We start from the raw sequence: 24,812 nt of genomic DNA on the forward strand, positions 1-24,812 counted from the left end.
ACAACGCCCTGCGCCTTGCCACTTAATCATGCGTCGTTGTTCTTCGAAAATAATTATTACATTAGATATTTACAAATATTTTTTTATTATAAATATGGGCGTATAATATTCCAAACGTTTAGCATTTTAGGCTTTTACAAACATTTAGGCCTGCATGATTTTTTTCGGACAACGTTTAACAATTTCGGAAATTATTTAAAAAATAGAAATGTTTGCCAAGTAGTGAAATAATTGTATTTAAGTTCTTCAAAAAAAGAATTTTCGTAATTGTTTGCAACCATAGCTATAACGACATATTTGCTGGCTCATAATGGCTTCCCTGCTGTACCTATTGTACGTTTATTTCATTTTACCTGAAGCGGTATTAACGTTTCTAAATCACTGAACGGTGACATAACACCTTTTTAAATATTCATAGCCTAAAAGCTATTTTGACGCAAGTTCAAGCAATTACACTGTATCCTGCAGTGCATTTACAATTCGAGTTTAATTCGGCGGATTTTTACCTTAATATAAGACATGTCTAAACTATACCCTTTTGGTCCTTTTCCAGGTCTTCTAACAGCTCAGAAACGGCATGCAGTTGCTGCCGCATGGCTGAATGGGAACCAAGGAAGTTATCTTTGGATTGCCGGGACGGCTCCAGCTACGAGCACACCTACCGTCATGCGGTCAAGTGCAGCTGTCACGAGTGGAAATGCCCCGCATAGATATTTTGACGACCCACCGACTGAACCTGACAGACCCCGAAATTGCCAATTTTTACTTGTCTTATTGGTATAATCGCATTTATCCTTTTCTTTTTGTGCCACAAGTTGTATCGCGGTCTGTAGTACTTCGGGCCAACACGGGTTCCGCCAAACGACCCTTGCCAAATATTCGAGCGATTTCAGTCACATAATAATTCCATGTTACCGCTCATCACCTTGTCACTTGTTTGCAAATTTCCTAACGACTTTATCAATTGAAATATAATTGTCGATAAACATTCCTACTTTATTTTCTCGTGTTTATCTTGATAATAATCGGTTGCCTTTTCTGCTATCAGTTGAATTGATTTGCTTTTGACAACACGCCAAATTATGGTGATTGTAGTGCTGTGCAATAATAAATGCAACTGTACTTATTCGGTCTTGATGATGGCAGACTGAATAGCCACCAGGTTGATAAGATACCAGTTTTTGGAAGTTTCTACCAGACTCGATTAAATCAGCTACACTCCTTTTCTTAATTATATTTTGAGTGCCAACCCGGTCGACAGAAATAAGTCGAGTCCCGCTTAAGCCGAACAAAACAACTTGAACTCCACAACGCTGGTCTCCAGGGCGGAGGATAATACCGACGAAACAGTAATTAAAGGGAAAAACACACAATAAGACCTACGCAGCGACAATACCTTAAGCAGAAAAAATCATAAAACCATAGTATTGAAACCAACGGCATTACAAAGCCCAATACGCAGTAATATCCACGACAGAATACTTATCGTCTGAATAACGCCCGGAATTTTCGGAAAATGGTATTGGACGATCGGGGGCCATGAGCCTGGCATCGGCGGTTTTGCTGTCGACATTTGGGACCCTAGTTTAAGCTGCAGTAAGGGTGCCGCTGTTTTGGCACCGGATTTTTTAGCCATGCTGGGGATTATTAGTGGGTAATGGGTTAGAAAATGGTTTTGGGTTGAAATTATTAGGGGAGTTAGTAATGTACCTAGTGGTTAAGTTTGGGCTTAGGTAAAGTGTTGTAGCAGCCTGATACCGGCGAGTTAGACCTTATTCCGACATGTTTATTACTTACTCCACTTTAGACGGTACCACGACTATTAAGTATTTAATCCTATTTTGTTGTTATTGCGAACTATGCCGACGTTGTTGTTTTTATTTCGGTCCTTTGGCAGAAGTCCAATTTATAAATTCAACACTAGTATAAGTCGCACATTTTTGCGACCAAAAAATATTAAAAGCACAAATTAGGTTTTTTTGGTAATCCCGTCTTTGAAATTTGTGCTTTACCCCAAGTTGGAGAGTTATAACTAAAAAGCCCTAAATGATATTTTCTAAATTTATGTTTTAACCCGTTATTTTACTTCATGGGGGGATAAGGTAGGGGAAGGTTGCCCGTGATGGGACATGTTTTTTCCAATGATTGTAATTCTTAGTTATAACAATAATTTTGAATAATATCATGCCTACTTGATACCTCTCCCCTTAACGCTTAAAAAACACATAACTTTGCCTCTAGCTTTTCAACTTTTTTATCAAATCATCTTAGAAAAAACGTTGTTTGGTCCCGTCTTTGGAAACCAGAGTTTAATATGGTGGGACAGTGTGATTCGCAAGATGGGACAGGAATAATCCACTGTTTTAAATTGATCAACTTTTACCATAAGCATTAAAAACAACTTTAACCACCTGCTACACTTACATAAGTTTAAAACTAGCCTGTTTACAATTTCACAGAATCTTACAACGAATTTGCTGTGGTAAGCGAAAATTAATATTTTTAAATTAACAGGACAAGTGCGTGGCAAAGAGTGACTGTCTTGGAACTTTAGTTGTGTTGTGTCTATATTTTTACATTGCATACATTATACAAATATTCTGCCTGTGTTGATAGCTCTTAACACACACGACCTAGGCCAAATCTTACCTGTTTGCTCGTTTGTTTTTTTAGTGGACTTTCAAACAATAATTTTGTTTTAATTCGAGTACGTTTGGTTTTGTTAAGTGAAGTTTTCCTGCATTTACAATATTTCTTACAAACATGTTGATACGGTGATACATTTTAACCAGGTGCATTTCTTAACGTATTTTAAGCACAGGGAAACCGCATAAAATGTTTTACGTCATACATCAAAAATTTAAAACTAACTATATTAAAATTTGTTAGTTGAAAACCTTTGAACTATAACAAAATGTTCTTTTTAAAAAGAGGTAATGCATGGCTAGTCCATTTTTTGTCACAATAACCCAAAATGTAGGTTGCAACAAATAGTTCCTCAATTGAGAAAGGCCTGTCCCATCTTAAGCACCCCACATCACCATATAAAGATAGTATACTGGCTGCCTATAGTGCCTATAGGTACAAGATAATATAAAAAACTTGCTTGTATACATAAGCCTCGTAAGTTACCCATATATCAGTTAAAAATGATTTTTTTACAACTTCAACAATTATGAAATAGCATAGATATAAAAACAACGAACCTAGCAAAAAAACATCCCTATTTTCTTTAGATTGATATGTTGTAAAAACGCAGTCAGTCTACTGAAATGTTAGGACATAAACGATTTTCCGGGAAGGTATTTTATTTCTAACCATGGATTATTTTTATATTATCCGACGGACAAGGTAAATAATTACTCGATGACGACTCGATTATAAAAGCGGGTAAATCTCGAATATCAGCACATTGGTAAAAAAGTAGGACATAAACGCTTTACCGGGAAGGTAATAAGGTATGTCATTACCAACCATCGGTATAAAAGCATTACGAATTAAAATCAGGTCATGATTAATGTCGCAGCAATTCATTTCCATCCTTCCACCTACAAATCACCGATGACGAAAGCCGAAGTTTCGAAATTTGGCAATCGGACCATAGCGTAGCCATAATTCTAGAATAACTCACGTTGGTGCCTGTCAATTCTATGAAGTAGTTGCAAGGCTAAAAACGTTAGAAATCCTGTATTTGGTACGTAAATAGGATAAGAACAGTATAGCATAGATATTACAGTACAATAAAGTTAGCCTATATTTCGGGTAACAGTAAAAAAGGGATGGACATCAAAAATGGTTTAACTAATGCGACTTACTTACTTTATTTATGCAACAAAACTATCGCAAAGTGTATAGAAATAATAAAAAAGTACACAGGCGAAGTAATTTGATTAACTTAAAGCGTAATATAAAACCTGTTGAATTATGTTGTATAACAAAATCGACGTACTAAAGGCTGAAATACCTATGTTTTTATGTTACCAGGTGCGTAATGAGGAACATTTGTCTGACAAGTGTTCTCATCATTACAATTATACGTAAGTAACCTGTTTGCCATACTTAAATCCCAATTATTCATACCAAATCCGAACTTTATTTCGTTTAATTATATGCCCTTTATTACAGAAATATGGAGTGCTGCGGCAAACGAGAAAATGTAAGTATTGAATTTGTTAAAAAATATTGCGTTATTAAAACCTTATTACACTATAATCCACCTGTTTTGCAGTGACCATCCAGACATAATAGAACACGTCGCCAGCATAGGTAATACCTCGCAAAATGTGATATTTCAGTTATGGTTTATATTACCTAATATTGTGATTTCACTGAAAACGAATTATGTTATTTTAACAGTAATATATATTGTAGCAAATAGTAGTAGCTAGCGTACGGTTAATAATAAAACAATAGAGGGTGTATCTTTATAGAATCCAAAACCATCGGCGGCAGGTTTTAGCCAGTCGATCACTGCTCCGCTGACGTTGAATAAAGAATTGATGATGCCACTTGGCGAAATATATTTTCCTTTTAAAAAAAAAACGTCTGATCCTGTTTTTACTCATGTTTTTAACTATGAGTTTTACTTGTTAATAATAAAAACGAAATCCGTTTTTTTGAATGGAATCGCTCTCATGTCGAAGTTTTTCGAAAGATTTGCCTGTTGTGAACATTAAAATAGCAATAAATTACTGTCTTGTAAACATAAATACTTGTATAAAATTGGACTATTTACATTTGATGGGTCTATCTTGCTTCTTGCCATTTGTCAGTTTTAATAAAACAATTTCATTGTTTCAGTGAAACGAGAAGTTAATGACGCAGACCACGACGGGGTGCATGGATCTACTTGTAAGTCAATTTCTTAAACCCATTTATCCAATTTTTGCAGTTTGTGGTCATCCAAGTCGATCAATAAGAATTAAAACATAAAACGCTTTGCTCACGTTTTATCCGAAAAGAAACTTTTTCTGATTTGACCATGTTACTGCAGTGACCAACGCGGTCTGTAAGAATGCCGACGGTTCACCGAAGCCCTTCTATACCTTTTCCGAGCCGGGAGTGTGCGAGCATTTCCATATGTGCTACCTGGGAGAAATCTTCACCACCAATTGCAAAGCGAAGAAGGCCTTCGATCCAGACACGTCGAGCTGTGTGGACGCGACTGGAGTGTCCGGCTGCGAATACATCGCTAACCTGGGTACGTGTCGACGTTTTTTTTCACTATTTTTAAAAGACTGAATTTCGAAGGGCACGGCACTTAAGTTGTATGCTTTTATATTTACTGCTGTATTTACCGCTTTAAAATGATCGCAACAGCCAATAATGGAATGAGTGTCTCTATTTAAGCATTGATCTTCATTATACTTTTCTCAACTGGTTGAGTGTTATGTCACCGTTCAGTGATTTAGAAACGTTAATACCGCTTCAGGTAAAAAAAAAAAAAATTTGAAAAAAACGTACAATAGGTACAGCAGGGAAGCCATTATGAGCCAGCAAATATGTCGTTATAGTTATGGCTGCAAACAATTACGAAAATTCTTTTTTTGAAGACCTTAAATACAATTATTTCACTACTTGGCAAATATTTCTATTTTTTAAATAATTTCCGAAATTGTTAAACGTTGTCCGAAAAAAATCATGCAGGCCTAAATGTTTGTAAAAAAATTGATAGATGTAGACGGTGACCAATACAGCAACATTTTGCAACCTTGAAAAATACTTTGCGCTTACACGACAACGTTTACAATTAGCGCTTTATTGTGGTCAGTGTCTACTTGTATTAGAAAGCTATCTGTATTCAAGAGTCCAAACAGGTCAAACTTATGGCAACGTTATTGTAGGCATGTGAAGTGTCGATTTTTATCACACGTATCTAACTTGTCTTCATTCAAGAGTTCGCCACATATCGAAGGCTTTAGCTAACGAGTTTTAGTTAACAAAAACGTTAAATATCTAAGATGTCACCGCCATGTATCGAACGAAACAACAAGACCTGGCAAAACTTGACGCACAATTAAAACAATAGGTACCATTTTGCAATATTAACATACAGACAACTCCTAATTATAAATAACTAAAATAAATTACGCCAATGATTGAATCACGCTAAGCTACCAGCACCGAAGTCGCTGGTCTAAAATATGTCAGAAAATACGCATTGCGATTTAAGTCCACAGGGAAGTAATTGCATGGTGTGATCGACTTTTGCCTTCAAATTCCATAGACGTCTATTTGCGATTTTTCGAGGTATTTACAAAAAAGGGAGTCTGTTAATTCCTAAAAGCGCAAACAACTTTGAACATTTTTTAACATATAGGCCTTTATTCATCTTAAAAGCACTTAGGCTTGTTATATTTTTTGTAAAATGTTTAATATTTTGGAAGCGTCCTACAGGCAATAAATGGAACACATATGCCTAATTATATCCCAACATAATGGCCGCTGGTTAGGTAATTAGTGGACTTAATTCAGTTATACGGGGATCCTAAAAAAAAATCCGTCAGAAGAGAACTGCGGTTCTCGAAGGTACTTTTGTCATTCTTACGTAGGCCTAGATTACTTTTTTATAAAAAATGTTTTGATATCTGCTCTTAAAATGCAGTCTAAATAAGTGCGAAAAAACACTAAGGCTGGATTCCCACCGGACTTACGACACGACGCCAGGGGCGGATTAAGTCGGGGGCTGAGGGGGCTGCAGCCCCAGGCCACCACAAAAAATAGGCCCATTACTAACAATTTAATAGGACCAACCGACGTTATCTTTGTAAAATAACTGTTAAGCTAAAATCTAGTGATATCGCCACTGGTGCCAGACAGCAAACTCAGTAAGTTCTCGGCGGGCCGTAATAAACAATTTTATAAAACGTGGGGCTTTTAAGTATTTTAAACATAGTTAGTTCGTGTGGCTTTTAAGTATTTTAAACATAGTTTAGCAAATGGGGATGACCTTGTGTCCAGCTTGTAAAAACAGGTCGCGGACCGGATGATTTTTTATGGTCGGGCAAGATCCGACCCGCGGGCCCTAGGTTGCCGACCCCTGGTTTAAAGAAATATCCATCATATTTATTTTGAGGCTTTTATAAGACGACTAGCTTTTGACGTCAGTGCGTTTTTGTTACTTCACAAAATGAAACTACTATGAGAAGACTATATGCTAAAACAAATCACAACGAGCTACATTAACTTGTTTAAAGACAGTACATTTGTTCAACCAGATTGTCACAATATCTAAATTTGGTGAATGTTTCGAATAATAATTGCGGTGCTGTGTCAGCAAAAGGTATAGCAATCATTGGTAGCCTATACGTTTAAAGAAATTACAAAAAACATGTAAGAATGTGATGTAGTATTAAAGTTGGACTGATTTTAGATACCACGTCTAAACCATTACAGAAAGCGTTGAAACCTTGCTTTAGTATTACCCAGATGAACTGGAAAACCAATGCCTGAAGAGATTTTTTGCAGCGCTAAAATATTTTGCAGCGCTAAAATACCACCATTTTAACGTCAAAAGTAGCAAAGAAGCTAAAAACTTTAGCTTTTTTAATGAAACCGAGCTATCTGTTGTTTTAAGAATGTATCTGTGTCTGGTGATTACTAACTGTTCAGGCAAACGCTTATTTTCAGTCCTTAAAAGAGTAAAGAATTAAATGCGTTAGTCTAAGTAGGTTGCATTCCTCAGCTCTACTTTTGTATAAAAAACGAGATATTGGAGAAATATACAGCGATGACGTTATAAACTGCTGGAAAAACACGTTAATTGGATCTGTTTGATAAGTGAATAAAGCAATGTTATTTAAGTGAATAAAGCAATGTTATTTTATGGTAATTGTGGTAGTGGCGTAGCCAGCCGAAAATTTTTTTCGGGGCGCCAAAAAGTTTGAACTTTTTTGCTTAGGTTTTACCAGTGTATTAACTGCCTTAACGAACACAAATAACAATGCTAGCAAACCGTTTCGAGCAGCAGCTGACTTAGTGTTCGCAATACTCACAAACCATTCAAAGAGCAAAAACTGACTAAAAGTAGTAAAAGTAAAACTGCGTTAATGTATAGCAAACGTTATAATAACTACATCGTTTATGACGTAACAGTGCATGACAATTGAAGGTGTGACATGTCTGTGATCGACTGTTGTGGTACTGCTCATAAATGCTACAAAACAAATTATTAGGAATAAAATATTTATAAATTTTGGGGGGACATGGCCCCTGCGCCCCTTGGCTATGCCTATGAATTGTGGTTGAAGCAATAAACAAAATGGAAGTAGACCAATAGGCCTCTGACTACCATACAGCCCCAGGCCCATGAAAACCTTAATCCGGCCCTGCACGACGCGACGAAACATGTCTGACTGTTGACTTGTCGGTCGTGCTTGAAAGCGACTCTGTCCAATGTCAAAATATATTTTACCGTAGGTTAGCACTTTTAAAGTTAAAATTGCATTACGGTATTTTAAATTCCTAATAATTACAATTAGAACAAACTGTAAAAGGCCTTTCAACCGTTCCAGGATTAGGCCTATATTTCCATAATAATTTAAAATAATATCTGTTAAACCTTTTAAAATAACATTCCTAACATAAAACCTTCGAAAACCCGTAAAAAACGTGGTTTCTATAAAAAAACATATTTCGACACGACAAAAAGTAGTGCACGCGCTATCTCGACCTCGTTGAAAACGCGTTTAGTCGTATCTGTCATTTTTTGAATTAGCAGATTTAAGTATTCTATTTTAATTTCGGAAAAAAAAACTTTTGTTTTTAAATCTGGCGCCATTTTGTTTTAATATGTTACTGTCTGCAAACATCATAAAGTTACTCCGTTTAAAGCGGTACTTGTTTTTTTTTTGTTTTATTACCCTCTACATTAGATCTTTGTGAAGAAGAATGTCTAAATGGCGGTTCATGTGTTGGAACAAACAAGTGTGATTGTCCTGGAGATTATCATGGCCACCGATGTCTATATAGTAGGAACTAGTGTTATATATACTTTTTAGACACAATTCTTTGTACCGGTATTGTACAACATACAATTTCTTCCCAGCCGGATACAGCCGTAGTTTGGAATCTGTAATAGATCTTAATGCAAACATCGAGGGTCGGATGTGTTCAATGTTTGGCGCCGGCACTGTAATAACATTTGATGGACATATCTACGATTTTCCTGGTAGCTGCCAATATGAGTTTGTGTCCTCTGCTGGTTTACCAGATTTTAAGGTACCGGTACAATTAGTCTGGGTCAATAACGTTTATGGATGTTTACTTTGCAACCTGTATATTATTTTTGATATTTATAACTTCAATATTATCTAAATTTCGAATTTTTGCATTTATAATTTAATATACAAAAGCTTTTACTTGTTTTAATGCTGTTTTTTGAAACTTTGATAAACATAATGTTGTGTTTAATTACGTCTATGGTAATTTTACATTTATATTTAGGTCTTGGTAAGAAAAAACCCTAACTGCACTGCAAATGACAAGTATTCATATCCTGCAGAGGGTTGTATAAAGTCGGTTACGATTTACATTGCAGCATCTAATAAAAAAGTGGTGATGACAAATCAACTGGTCAGACTTGACAATGAAATGTAAATTTACTAAGATTTTTCCAAATTTAGTTATGTAGTAATACATTGTAATACAAAACAATTTTGTTATCCATTAACTAATTGCTACAGGTCTTTGCCAGATTTTTTGTTTGAAACTGTTATTACTTGTGCATAGGCAACTAGGTAAAACACTAATATAGCTTGTTTATTATACCACTCCAACTAATATTAAAAGAAAATGAATGAATGGCTGACGGTAGGAAATGCAAACTATAGTAAATCTTATTCAGTTTTCGGTTCTATCTATTATGTTAAGCCTAATATAAAGCATTATTACAAAAGACAGCAGTCCTCAATTTTTAACATAAAAATACTGTGTTTAGCCAATCATTGCCTTTTGATGGATTTGGAATATTGCTCAGTAGAATTGAACCATTTACAGTATTCACCCTTGGTGACTTGACTGTAAGGTTGGATAGGTTTATGAGTTCAGTCCATGTTATTCTTGATCCTTTTGACTACTACAATAAAACTGCAGGACTTTGTGGAAACTTTAATGGAATAAGTTCAGATGATCTAGTGACAAAACAAGGTATTTAACAAACAGTGTTATTTAAGAAAGTGTTCTCATCATTGTTGGTAGCCCCATGAAGAGAATTCATCTCTAGTTTAGATTTACCGTATTCAGCAATGGCATGTTTTTTAGGTTCGACTGTCACTGGAGATGTAACTGGACATATCGTTGCTAAAACCTGGATTGAAAAGGATGTAAATGAAATTTGTCATGACATTGATATGGTAAAGGAGAATCTTACCGATTGTAGAAAAAACAGTGTAAGTATAGCTTAATGTATATTTTGGGGTGTCTCTCTTTTTCTAATGAAATGTTTTTTAGCATGTAGAAAAGATCTGTAACATTTTGTGGGCATATTTTTCATCATGCCACTCTGTGCTTAATCCAAGCAAATATTACGACCTGTGCAAGACTGAGTTATGTCGGTGTGATTACATGAAACATGGGGATTGCCAATGCCAGGTTGTCACCCTATATTCAAGAAGTTGTGCTCTCGCTGGAGGGACACCCCCTGACTGGAGATTAGAGAACCAATGCTGTAAGTTCAACAACTCTATATAGTAAAATAAAATGTGTTTTAATTGTAACAAAAGAAAGACTGTATTTTACTTCACAACTTAGCATTCAATTTTTTAAAAACTAATAATTTCATAGTTTTAAAAAAATTATTAATAAATATATATGTTTTGTGCACGCATTAGCTCAGTGTATGACAATATACTGTGGTGCAGTGTCATGGGTTGTTATTGTGAATTGACAAATTGATTGTTGTGTTTTAGTAAGACGATGTCCTGCAAAACACAACTGGCTTGAATGTGGAAAAGAATCTCCACAAACATGTGTAATGCCTCACCTTGTACCAAATCAACTCTGCTTTGATAGATGCCAGTGTCCATATGGTGAGAAATTCATTTTTTAGTTTAGCTTTTCACATTGTTTTATGACTAAAAGACTTTTCTTAACTCACTGTTTAGAAATGACTTGACCTTGAATTGAATCGGTTAGACAAATAAATTACACTACTTTTTAAATTGAATACATTATAGGAAAATTGGGTTATTTGGCCAATTATTATATATAATAAATTTTAACTTGCTGTTTGTTGTGTTTTATTGTGTTACATACTTTATGTGAAATATCACCCAGAATATAACACGTTTACCAAGTTTAAAACTTTAACATATATTTTTGGTGATAATGCTATGCTTGGATTTGACTTACATTGATAATGAATTGGACTAGGATTTGACTTGGTACAAGTTAATTTGCAAATAACTTGATTGGGACTTAAGTCATTTAAAACTGACTTGTTTAGAACTCTGGCTCTCAACGACTTTTAGCGTAAAATAATGTTGTGTTTTTGATTTTAGAATGGACACAAAAAAATAGTAGACCTAGGCCTAAGTGTAGTTTACTTAAATAAGCAACTATGGCAAAATACAATATGAAAAGTGGTCCACCGGATAAAATCAACAAAACAGTTATTTTTCTTTAGAAACGATGAAAACCTAAATATGATACACAACAAGCAGTTTACTTATTGTCCGATTAATCACATATTAATATTGTAAACACTTTTTTTGATACAAAAACACTTATTTTGATAAAAATATTTTTTGATTTGCACATTCTGCAAGATCTTAATATAAAGATAATATCTATAAATAAATTTTCTAAATATAATTACAGTAAGTTTATCCCAGACAGTAAACGCGCGGCAGCCGCCCAAAGGCCAAAGTAGTTTTAACTTTCTAATGGTCATGGGGTCTGTTGCGTTGAAGGCCACTAGAACACACGGCTTAAGCAACACTTACTCTGGGATATTACAACATCTATTTTGGCTAAAGCTTAATGGTTTAACACAGTGCGTTTGACAAAATTTAGGCAAAGTATACGCAAAACATATCGCGCTTGTTGCAGTAGTTTAATTAAGTATTTGTTCGTCTTTACAGGAACGTACGAACATTCTGGTGATTGCACAGTGCTGTCGAACTGTCCATGCATTCACAGGGATCACGAATATCGCCCGGGCGAAGTCACCAGCACCTACAACTGCAATAGCTGGTATGGAATTATGACCATGTGTTTTTTATGAATTCGTCGACATAATACTCCAAAACAAAAAGCCATCGTAGACTCACCGAAATCCGATCAATGTTGCAAACAGGGCAGGCTAGAACAGTGGTTCTTAAACTGGGGGGCGTGTGAAGTTCACAAGGGGGCGCGAGAAATGAACAAACTCTGATGAATTATGACTAAACATTAGGGCGAAGTAATATTTCCCTGCTACTAATCCTCGAATTAAACATTTGGTATCCAAAAAACAGTATAATCCTGTACTAATGATACGTAAGCCGTAATCGTTGGATAAAAAGCAGCCTAAAAGGGCTAGATCACAGTGGTTAACACACATATATGTGCGACTGTGCGTGTATATTTCTTCGATATAATGCTTAATTTTTCAATTTAAAGAGGTCTGTTCGAGCATATACTGTATATATTTTTTTCGAAATGTTAGCATAAGTAATATGTTACATATACTTTAGGGGTCCTTCGGATTACGATAAAGCGATTATGCATTTTTAATATTGACGTATTTTAGGCTAAAAAAAAACATAACAAAACTGAATGCGCTGGTTTAAAGTGTAAATGTACAGCAAAATAAAGATAGATGACTTACACGGGTTAATTTAGAGGCCACCAAACCAATAACAGCAATCGTAGTTTAAAAAGATACAGGAGAGTGCCTATAGCACAATCATTCTCAGCTATATACCCACACTTTCAACCACTCTGACGTCCCTCTGACTCCCAAACTCTTGCCGCAGCATCTGTAGCTCAGGCCAGTGGCAGTGCGACCCGTCCCTGTGTCCGGGTACCGCGCACGTGTTCGGCTTTGCCCACTTCAAGACCTTCGACGACCGTTTTTACACGTTCGACGGCGCGTGCAAGTACGTCTTCGCCAAGGACGACGTGGACAACAGCTTCGTGATGTACCTGGAGGGCACCGAGTGCGGTTCGGACCCCGGTGTCACTTGCATCAAGTCCTTCACTGTTCTGCTGACGATTAACGGCCTAGTGCAGGTATTGCTTACGCGGCGAGTTTGCTTGTGAGGTAAAGCCTGGGCAGTTTACGTCCCCACAATAATTTATTTTTTTCGTTGTCGTAAAGTTTGTGTGTAATCCGCTTTCGTATATATGCTTCATGCGGTGCTACAATTATTTACATGAAACCGATAAATACGTTTTCTCTCAATTTTTTATTCACCTTGCACCCGCAACGAAAAATACAGGCCAAGTATATTTAAATAAAATCAAAATTGTTTTTAAAAATTTAAATATATGTGAAATTAATTTTTTTAATTTTATTAAGTACACATTCGCCAAATGACGGAAGAAAATTCTATTTGATTAAACTTGTTAAGCATTAAAATTTAGTGTGATATTAAGACTAAAAAATACGTAGGTTTTTGTTGTATGGGAATTTCTTAGTTGCCATTTTTGTTTTTGCAGGAAATTACATTTCGGGAAAGTGCGACAGTCAATATCAACAAATATGACGTCAAACTTCCCTATCAATCAGGTACTTATTTTCACTTGCTTCTGACTAAGGCGTTTTACTGTGTATCATTCTTTCCAAGTCTACCGAAACATTGCGTTGCTCACATAGTGTGTTCTTAAATAAAACAATAAGTATCGTTTAGTGTTTCTTGTACACTTGAACCCACAAAGACTTGCACACCTGCAAAATTGTGACTTTAAATGTAACTGGGCCAACGTAAGTCAAACTAGTAATAACTCTCCCACGATCTTCTCTTTCAGGGGACGTTTACATTTGCCAAGAGTCGTCGCTTTACATTCACCTCCATCACGGCTATACCGGTATCGATGTACTGTGGAATGGCCACGATACACTTTACGTCACTGTGCCTCGGTCATATCAAGGTAAAGTACATTTTATGTAAACATAATTACAAATAGGGAGTTTTGATAGTTGCGTTTTATCCCGCTGCCGATACTCGATATTTTGGACGAATAGTTTCGCTTTCCGATCCGATAACAAATGACGTCGTTGCTTTCTCCAACAAACAATATAGGTTGGAATTGAAACATTTAAAGCCCTTTTTAAGGTTTTAAAGCCAAAATTATTTGATTTAAAGTTAAGAAGTTCAGTTATCTTATGTTGTAAACCTATATTATGTTTTCATTTTCAAGGCAGAAATCGTTGCAGTGTTACTAATCATGTCTGAGATTCCTATATAATTTTACTATCGAATCTGCACGCCCTAAATTCTGATCTACCACCCTAAAATCGTACGAATACCGATGCTAACACTTGGCATCGGGAATCGGCTTTTTTGATAACGATATTTTCGGACATAATTAAAAAAAACGGCGAAGATATTTCGCCGTTTAGTGTAGGCGGTAAAGGTCGTTCGCAACAATTTTTGCAGTTTTATTGGTAATATCTTGTAGTTACGTGGACTAGATTTAGGGGGTCCATGAAAGCCTAATTGAAATATTAGTGTATAATTAAGAAGTAATCAACTTCTCAAAATAAACAGTTTAATTAAAAACAAAGCGCCTTTCCGTAATGTATCAAGACTCATTTCACTTTCAGATTTTAGACCGAAATGTTTTGTAAAGTCTATTTGTATGGTGACGTAAATTTCATGACGTCATCTATAAGGACATTGCAACTCTTTTAACGAAATTTTTGCAAATAATTTTTTATTGGCCATTTTTTTTCTTCTTTTACCATAGGCAAGCTTCGCGGTCTTGCTGGCAACTACAACGGAAACGCTGCCGACGATTTCATCTCTGCTCAGAACATTCTCGAAAGCACCCCGGCTTCTTTCGGCAACTCGTGGAAGCTGAATAACGATTGTAATGACGTCACTACGATCAACGTGAACCCGTGTGAATTAAACAGCGATAAAGGTATCAACTCGGTATAGTTGCAAAATACTGATAAATTTTCATCATAAAACATGTAGAAAAGTAACCTGCCTTTTTAGTACAACAAAAAAATGTCTAATTACATAGAAAAAAGGCGCCAAACCATTTTTTAATAAAACCTATTTTTTAAAAAGATCTTTTTGAAAATTATGAATCAAGGTTTTTACTAGGCCTTCATTGGCCCCAAAAACTAGTACCCCTAAGTTGTCGATCGACCCTAGTTTAAGAACTCACTACACTACGTCACTACGGGTTAAAAAGTTAATATACGTCCAATGGTTGTATCAAACCGGTTACCATAAACTTGTTTCAGTCTTGAAAGTTACGGTAACCGGTTTGATTCTGTTTTTTGAGAAGGACAAGTTACAAAGTAGTTATAACACTTTCGATTTCCAAATAAGGTTGAATTTTATTAACATATGGATTTCCAATAATAATTAACAAAAACTCTTAAGCCAAACATCCGATTTAGCTTATTTTGAATTATTTTCAATAGTATTTTTAATAGTATTTGTTTCGGCGTTTTTTCTTCATCAAAATAAAAATGCAAATCATTTGCAAGAAACAAAATCCACAAAGAATTGAATTTTTAACGTTTTTTGCGCCGAATTTTGAAAACTTCGCTTCTTCGGGAATTCCCCCACGCCTTTGAAGTAGTGAGCATTTCCTAAAACGCAAGAAACCGCCTTTTCCGTCTTCACGATATTGTTTTGTATTTTGTTTTCGACATTTGCCATCTTATACTTTTGCATGCAGAGCCGTACGCGCGCGAGGCATGCGGCCAGATCTACGGCACCAAGTTCTCCGAATGCCACAACGACGTGAACCCGGAGCCCTACTACCACAACTGCATGTACGAGTTCTGCGAGTGCACCAAGGACATGAACAGCGAGTGCATGTGCGACGCACTGGCCGTCTACGTGCAGAAGTGCGCCTTCCAAGGGGTCAAACTGAACTGGAGGAAAGAAGGATTCTGCGGTACGCTGAATATAGGCTATGCTATCAGAATACTGTACAGGACACGAGCTTTTTTTTAATCTGTAGTCCAGTCAATAATCTTCTTGCGTGTTATATAACTGCACCGAGAACTAGTTAGCAACTTTACACTTCTAAGCCTGTGAACCAAATATTTTTTTATAAAGCGCATCAGGTCATCTGCGAGCTCTATCTTTTACAACAATTACCATTCTTTTTTTCATAACAAAAGCGATAATGTTGTTAATTATTAATTTGAAACTGTGGTTTACCTTTCAAATGATACTATTATTCGTTGATCAATGTCAGTTGCGACCGAACTACTCTCTTATAGAGATAAAATATAATCAAATTTTTTTTGGATGCAATTCCAAACTATAGTTTAAAAATAAATAACTAACGATCAATTTACATTTTCGTTTAACAACAATCAAATCGTTAACGTTTAAAATGGGACGTAAAAAGGGTCCATAGACACAGTTAACCTATTTGTGGAACCCTCTTTTAGAGCTGAATTGCGAAGGAGGGCAAATCTATCAGTCGTGTGGTTCGGGCTGCGGCCACGATTGTCGATCTCTTTCTGTTCCCGAAGTGTGTACATTGGACTGCGTGGAAGGATGTAATTGTCCTGATGGAATGTACCTCAATCAACAAGGTAGCATAAGCGCGGAATTTAAGGCGTCAAGTGTATTTCAATACATTTGCGATTCTTGAATTTTACGCTTCGAATACAATATTCAATCCGCTTATTTCAAATTTCCCCCTTAACTGTCACTATTACCTTATACAGCGTTGCCTCAAAGTCTTTGACCATTTGTCGGTCTTTAAATGTCTTTGAATTGAATTGAATTGCGTATTGAAATTTCTTTAGAAAAATCCTATGTTATTTCAACAGTCTTTGATTTTATTTTATTTATAGTTTTGGCTTCAAGTTTAAACGGTATACCGTTGCAAAACATTTTTTTTACCAATTGTTCTTGTGGTAAACATGTCATTTATACTCTTTTTTTATTATTTTAAAAAACGTTGAGCAATTCAATTTAATTCTTTGAAAAGTTATAAATTGTCTTTAAAAAGTAATTTAATGTGTTAACTTTTTTTTTTGATAAATCCTGTGGCAACGCTGTTATATTGTACGACACGATTTTGTTAGCTAAAAACAGAGTAAGCATTTTAAAGAAATGTTTATTGTCGACATGAACATCATACATTACTTTACAGTGTATTTTAATTGTTAGTAAATCTTGAATACTATCAAGCTATACTGAAATAGTTTCTTTCATTCGCTACAAATGCAAACTAAATCATTAATGTAAGTGAACGACACATAAACTACTTTAGGCGTTTGCGTGGAGGACGTCGACTGTCAATGTTATCATCTCGGAACTTGGTACGAACCAGGCCAGACCATTCACACACCAGGCATTTTGTGGTGAGTGTCCTTCCTTGCAAAGGATTTCTGTAATACTTTAATAGCCTATACTCGTGCACGCTCTTAGGCATCACAGTTATGTGGTACCGGAAACGACGTTATACTGAATTAGGCTCCAATAAATCTGTCCTTTAAAAATTGTGATAATAGAACATGGAACACGAATGTGTTCGAATGACCAACCGATAAAAACCAACATCTGCTTGTAGGAGTTAAATCAAACGAAACAAAATACTTTCAATTTAGAACGTTCGATTATCGTGTTTTCACACATTTTCCAGCTAAGGGCAGTGTTTCTCAGCCTTTTATGGCTAGTGGCACCCCTCAGGAAAAATAAATAGATTACAGCACCCCGAGAAGATTTTTCCGTAGACAATTCACTATAATGTCACAATAAAAGGCACTGAAAACACGCACATTAACTCTACACAACGTAGGAAGTTATAATTGGATTTATTACACTCTAATCTTACACAAAAAGATCTAAGAGACCAAAATCAGAGTCCCAAATATGTTGCACCCTCGAGGATTAGAAATGGCACCGCGGGGTGGTCACCCCTGTTGTGAACCACTACGCGTCACCCCTGTTGAGAACCACTACGCGTCACCCCTGTTGAGAACCACTACGCGTCACCCCTGTTGAGAACCACTACGCGTCACCCCTGTTGAGAACCACTACGCGTCACCCCTGTTGAGAACCACTACGCGTCACCCCTGTTGTGAACCACTACGCGTCACCCCTGTTGAGAACCACTACGCGTCACCCCTGTTGAGAACACTGAGCTAAGGAATATGCCACCACAAAACAATAACATACACAATACTTGAACTTTCGTGCTTTCAACAGCCAGTGCATTCGTGGACGCATCCAGTGCGAGGGAACAGAGACAGCGCCTTCTCTCTGTCCCGACGGCCAAGTCTACCACAACTGCACTGCCAAAGGTTCGTTTGACATCACATCGGCTTCCGGGATGGAATGCGCCAAGACTTGCACCAACAAGGATCTGCCTTGCCCGGACACCCTCTGCTTATCAGGTAAAAGCCCGTCTCTGTGCCATTCAAACTTTGTAATGTTGGACGACATTTTTGTTGTTAAATACTAGTGATTTCTCAAACTTATTTGGTTTGTTTAAAAAAAATATCCGCCGGCATATTTCCTTACAATAATATCATAACTTAACAATCGCCCCTAATACACGACAGTACAATAGGCAGATAACATAACAATATTAGTATAAAAATATTATATATATATATTATTTATTCTCGATTACTTGCTTGCATGCTTAATGCTTATGCCTATTGTAAAACGAAAAAGCCGTTTTCCAAAATTGCTTTTTCGCAGCACACAATTTGAGAATTAATGTTGTAGCCGATTGGTTAATAATATATTGAGGTAACTTCAATTTTTATTTCCGAAGCTCGTCAACGATTCTATACGTACTATAAAAAAACGCAACCCATCGATGTTGTGCTGACATAATTAAAGGTATTTACGGGATAGTGGTTCCTAAACCAGGGTGTGAGGACGTCTTGGGTTTTTATAAGGCAGTCTTATGAGTTAAACACATAATCTTTCAATTCATTGGCTGATAAAATTTAATAGAATGAATACATTGTTGTAATTAGACTTTAATGACGTATATATTTATATACATATCAATAGTACAGAACTGAATCTGTCGATCAATGATACAAGCAGGGCAAGCTAGAAAAACACCTAGCCTGCAGCGAGTTTCGAAACCACGACCCCCGACCGTACTGTGACTGTCGCTCTATCAACTGGGCTAGGCAGGCTCAGAGGGGTGCGAGTCGAGAAACAACCACGGCGCCAATGCTTGCCACATTCTGTGTATCTTTCATTAAATTATGTGGTACTTATAGATCCCCTTCAATATCAAGTTGCTTGTACTAACAGTTTTAATAATAATCAATTTAAGTTCTCCATAATTTAAGTGATGCAAAAGGAATGTGTCTTAAATAATTAAAATAATTTAATGGTTTATCAATATTGCCAAATATTAATAATAGTTAAATAATCAATATTAATAATAGTTAAATAATTTAATGGTTTATCAATATTGCCTTTAACTGCAAAATAGAGTTAACATATAAGCCGTATAGATCGCATCACTTTTGAAGAATGTAAAACCGTAAACATGCAGTAGAATCAGGGTTGTATTGAAGTTAAGTCGTGGGGCATATAATAATTTTAGGTACATTTTCCCGTTTTTGCAGGTTGCAGCTGCCCGCACGGTTATGTATGGCACAATGACAAATGCGCGGAACCGTCGACCTGCCCGTGCTATCACAACAATAAGGAACACGACAATGGGGATAGCATTGATGTTGACTGCAACAAATGGTATATTTGTAATATTTATCGACTAAAATTATTACGAGTTTAAGGAAAAATTTAACTTTTAATTTTGAGAAACACAAGCTACTTTTTGAATGTTAACTATGCGTAGATTTAACGTTTTGTCTTACCAGACAAATATCAGAGATAAACAATTTTAATTAATTTTGATTTTATTATTAATTATGTTGTTATGTTTGTTGGCTCAAAACAACACTCAATCACACATGCGAGATGAAATTGAAATAATTTATTTAAAACACTTCCTAAGCTTTCGAACACTTACCAATACATAAGAACGTTTTCACAACCTCATTAAGTTCTAACAGCGCCGACGAATTTATCAGAAATGTTGATTTTCTTAAAATCTGTAATAGTGTTGTATACGCGTTTCGGTAATGTTAATCTGAGGCAGTACTTCACGAATGACATATCTTTTCTGTGTTCCTGTATGTTAGCACTTGTTCAGCTGGGTCGTGGGAATGCACGCACAAGTCTTGCGGTGGTCAGTGTAGCGTGTCTGGCGAATCCCATTTTAGATCGTACGATTACAAGTGGTTCGACTTCGCTGGCAACTGCGAGTACATTTTAACCACGGTTTGTTGTTAGAATTTACATTCATTTTGTAATGCACTTATACAAACTTTGATAAGGCCCATTTAACATTTTGTACTGAAAATCGTGTTTTTACTTTATGGGGTTTATAGATTTATTTGTTTGTTGTTTTTATATCAAATAAATGCAAATAATGAAATGTCAAGGTAAATTTTAGTTGTATCCTTTGTAGAGATAGACCGATATAACGGGTAACCGAAAATATCGGCCGATATTTGACTTCTACCGATATATCGGTATCGGCAAATGTAGGCCGATATTTTAGTACGAAAGTACGATATAATTTTTCCTGCACAAAAAACAACTTCTCCATTTTTTGATAAAAAAATTGGGTTTTAGCATCACGTCAAGTTAATATGCAAAATAATAGTCCAATAATTAATAAAGGTATATAAACTAAAACGTTATTTGGATTTTTTTCAATTAATTCAAGTTTTGAACATTTCCCATGTCTATAAAAAAATTGGCGTTGGTATCGGGTATCGGTTGACAAAAAATGTAAAAAATACCTCTATCGTTCCAGAAAAGTGATATCGGTTGATCTCTAATCCTTTGTACAGTTAATCTTAAACTGTTTATAAAAACAGATAAAACATAAAGTCATTTCTTAAATTATAACAGAACTAGATGACATTTTATTGTCTGCGGGATATTTCTTATTACCTAACGTGTTTCAGCTCCTTTGTACAGCTGGAATAAATTATATATGCCGATATTGGTTGAAACCTTAACAACTTCTTTCTATGTCGTTATTTGTTTTCAGGATGAATGCGGAGTAAACGCCGGGACGTTCAAAATATACATAAAGTCGAATCCTTGCGAGACCCTCGGCGTGGTTTGTTCCCGAACAGTCACCGTTCAACTCGGGGTAATGGCAACACATTTATAGGCAAACATAACACATCAACGCATTTTGTCTTCAATCCATAATTAGTTCAAAATTGCATTTATTTTACACTAATCGGCGCTACGTTGCAACGAAGTGGTTCATTATACATGAATACGATTGTAATTCTAACCATTATGTGTTAATATTTTTAAATGATTTAAAATACCCACAGTCCCACAGAAATCAAATACTTTAAACAAAATAGTCCAATAACTTGCATCGCCAAACCAGTGTTTTTTACAGTATTTTATCGCCCCGAACGAGAATTTATGCGGAACGGTATAAATATTGTTAACGTTCATATAATATAGTTTGGGGAGGACATGGACTGGCTTCCAACCGCTGTTCACCATTTAGACCTCCATCAACTGTACCAGATGGTCGTGACTAAAAGCAGTCTAATTCGGTGGTAAAATATATCAAATATAAATAAACATGACCCAAACACTGGCAAACTTTAGAAAATTAGAAGCTTTAAAGGTGCAAATCGCCAAATAATAAACCAATTTTGCGGTGTTAGCAACACATGTTTGAGATAATCCAAAGGCAGACACTAAGCGTTGCATAGGTGCAATAAAAGCACTGTACAAAAAGCTAAATATTGCAGTAGACCCCGAGGGCCCTTTGCAGTAGAGCATGCAGGAAGAATTGGTTGGTTTCTCTCTAGAGAGGCGCCCCCCTGGTTAGAACTCACTGACCTAAAAAACGATTTAAACAACCATTTTTTAAGGAGACAAATATTGTACAAGGCAGCGTCGTATTATTAATACCTTCCTATTTTGGGATGTTTACTGGCCCACAATTAAATTGTCTGCAATCGGTATGGTGAGTGTGTCGGACTAGAATTTTATTTAAACGCGACGTAACTCTTGCATTGTCTTATACTTAAACGGGAAAACACAGCGAAAGGGTCAATTTCTTTTGTTTCCAGGTTAACCAGATTGTGCTACATCGGGGTCACCCGCCCGACGAAACCTCTCTGGCCAGTTCCAGCGGAGTCGACGTTTTCTACCAGATCTCAAAGCACGGCTTTTTCGTTGTTATCGAAACCGCGATCGGACTGACTGTGTTTTGGGACGAGGGCACTCGCATCTACGTGGAGCTGGCCAACTTTCACCAGGTAACTTTGTTGAAGCGAATCCAGCGTTCTCGAAGTTTATTATTTCAGTTTTGTTGATATTGATATTGCGTATTACGGAAACAACCTGGAGTAAACTTCTTTACAGTCTTGTAGTTTTTGTTTCTAAAACGATACTATACCTCGGAAAATTTGTTTCACATTTTTAAATAACTTAATTTCTACATACCCATGACCCACGATTCTTTCGATAAGACAATTCCTCCCTGGAACGAATTTCCTCCCTAAAATTGAAAATTCCTTAGCTCACTTTGAGTACCACTGCTTTATTCATTTCATCTCTTACAAATGTCTTACTAAAGTGTTTCCGTTGAAACCTGCATTCCTTCGCAGGGCAAGGTGTGCGGCCTGTGCGGAAATTACGACGGCGATGAGAACAACGACTTCCTGATGCGGAGCCAGGACGTGGCAAGCGGTAGTAACGAGTTTGGCAACAACTGGCGCCTGATGGAGTCCTGTCCGCAAAGCAACTTCAACAAGTCGATCGACCAATGCGACGAGCACCCCAACCGGAAGGCCTGGGCCACCAGAGAGTGCAAGATTATCGAGGGCGACGCCTTCAAGGAATGCAGAGAAGAGGTAATTTTGTTACACCAAATTGCAGGAACCCTATACTTCCTTTCGGATGCCAAGCGGTACACAAAGTGTCCTTAAACTATATTAATATAGGCGAACCGTAAATAAAACAATGGAAAACTTCAAACAATAAAAAGCGGCCAACGTCTAAAAAAGGGACACTTAAACGTAAATTTTATGCATTTAAGACCACTAACAAAATTGTGTTGCAAACAGTCGATGATGTTACTAAAACGTTTAGTTTATTATGTCTGTGAGAATGGAGATGTTAACCCAAGAACAAGTTAATGGTAGATAATAATATGCTGCAAGACAGGATTTGGCTTAGAGTTAGTATAATACAATGGGTCAGGGGTTCTTAATCTCTTTTTACCGCGGACCCGTAAATAATTTTTTGGCTTCGTGTGGACCAGTATTGGCACCAATTTTTAGAGATGCTGACGTCATAAATTTATGTCACAATACAAATGGAGACTTCAGAAATCTACTGTTTCCGGTACGAAAATGTACGAAAATGTGAAAGTGAAAGAAGTCTTAACCATATTCAGTAAACAATGTTTTATTTTTAATAAAACTCTTTTCTTTAAAAATTGATTAATTTTTAAATAAAACACCAATAGTTCAATTCGGCTTTCGTGGACGCCCTAAAGCTACTTCACAAACCCCCAAGGGGTTCATGGACCCCAGTTTAAGAACCTCTGTAATAGGTGAACTCTACGCTAAATGAGTGAAGTAATAGGTCGAAGGAGAAAATTTTTGACGACGAAGTAACGTCTCTCTTTCTTTAAGAAAACACCCGCTTTCACTAAACGCGCTTTAAATTCGTTTGCCAGGTGGACCACAAGAAGTACATGGACCACTGCATGTCGGACTCGTGTGGGTGCGATGCTGGAGGCGACTGCGAGTGCTTCTGCAATGCGGTGGCGGCATACGCGCATGCCTGCGGTCAGGTCGGCATCTTCGTGGACTGGCGTACACCCGGAGTTTGTCGTAAGTGTACTGTGCATATATTGGCGCAGCGGAACACCGCGTTTTATCGATTTACTTTCGGCCTTGTATCCTACATATTTATCACGCAACAGACAAAACGATGCTTGCAACACAGATTCCGAATTGGCAGAAATTCATTTCTTATCGCTGTGCCCAATCCCAATACAAATGTCAAGTTTTTTATTGAAGAAATGCCTGACCTCATACCTTACTGATGACAGTCCAATTTAGCAAGACCAAGCGTCATGCTTTGTGAATGGCAACCTTAAAAAATCAATAAACACAGAAATAAATATGCCACGTCGCGTGGTTATGCAACTGTTTATGCGCTAATCAACTTTTACAGTTCGCTTCCATACTGTATCTCCAGTATGGTGTACCAACAAAATCGGTTTAGTTTTGTTCCTCCATTAGGCATATCTAACTAGTTAATCTCACCTGGTGTGTTAAGCGGATTTTTATTTCGAATGTCCGTAGCGACGATGTGCGAGCTTTACAACAAGAACGACACGTGTGAGTGGCATTACGAGGTTTGCGGCACTTCGTGTCCCGACACTTGCTGCGACCGAAACAACCAACACAACTGCGGCCTGCCCTGCCTCGAAGGATGCCATCCCAGATGCCAGTTCGGATTCGTCTTTGAGTAAGTAACAGTAGTGAATAGCATAACGCTCTTCCATCGTTCAAGGAAGGCTTCAAGTTTCCTAATACTGTCGTTTGGTTTGCAGAATAGAAAATAAAAATAATTCAC

At 36.7% G+C, this 24,812-nt stretch overlaps 1 protein-coding gene across 1 annotated transcript; it reads left to right on the forward strand.

Moving 5' to 3' along the window:
* Positions 1-5,079: 5,079 nt before the first annotated feature.
* LOC146138286 (von Willebrand factor-like) lies at positions 5,080-24,708 on the forward strand. Its single transcript, XM_083394558.1, has 23 exons — positions 5,080-5,200; positions 9,047-9,219; positions 9,445-9,593; positions 9,938-10,146; positions 10,261-10,388; positions 10,450-10,666; positions 10,908-11,027; positions 12,081-12,192; positions 12,957-13,212; positions 13,642-13,711; positions 13,951-14,073; positions 14,893-15,069; positions 15,844-16,065; positions 16,571-16,717; positions 17,404-17,494; positions 18,342-18,529; positions 19,733-19,859; positions 20,312-20,450; positions 21,232-21,336; positions 22,289-22,477; positions 22,829-23,074; positions 23,905-24,061; positions 24,539-24,708. The coding sequence occupies exons 1-23, from the start codon at positions 5,080-5,082 to the stop codon at positions 24,706-24,708; spliced, it is 3,636 nt and encodes a 1,211-aa protein (XP_083250684.1).
* Positions 24,709-24,812: the final 104 nt, after the last annotated feature.

The sequence above is a fragment of the Ascidiella aspersa genome, chromosome 7 (assembly GCF_963924565.1).
Source record: "Ascidiella aspersa chromosome 7, kaAscAspe10.2, whole genome shotgun sequence".
Lineage (NCBI taxonomy): Eukaryota > Metazoa > Chordata > Ascidiacea > Phlebobranchia > Ascidiidae > Ascidiella > Ascidiella aspersa.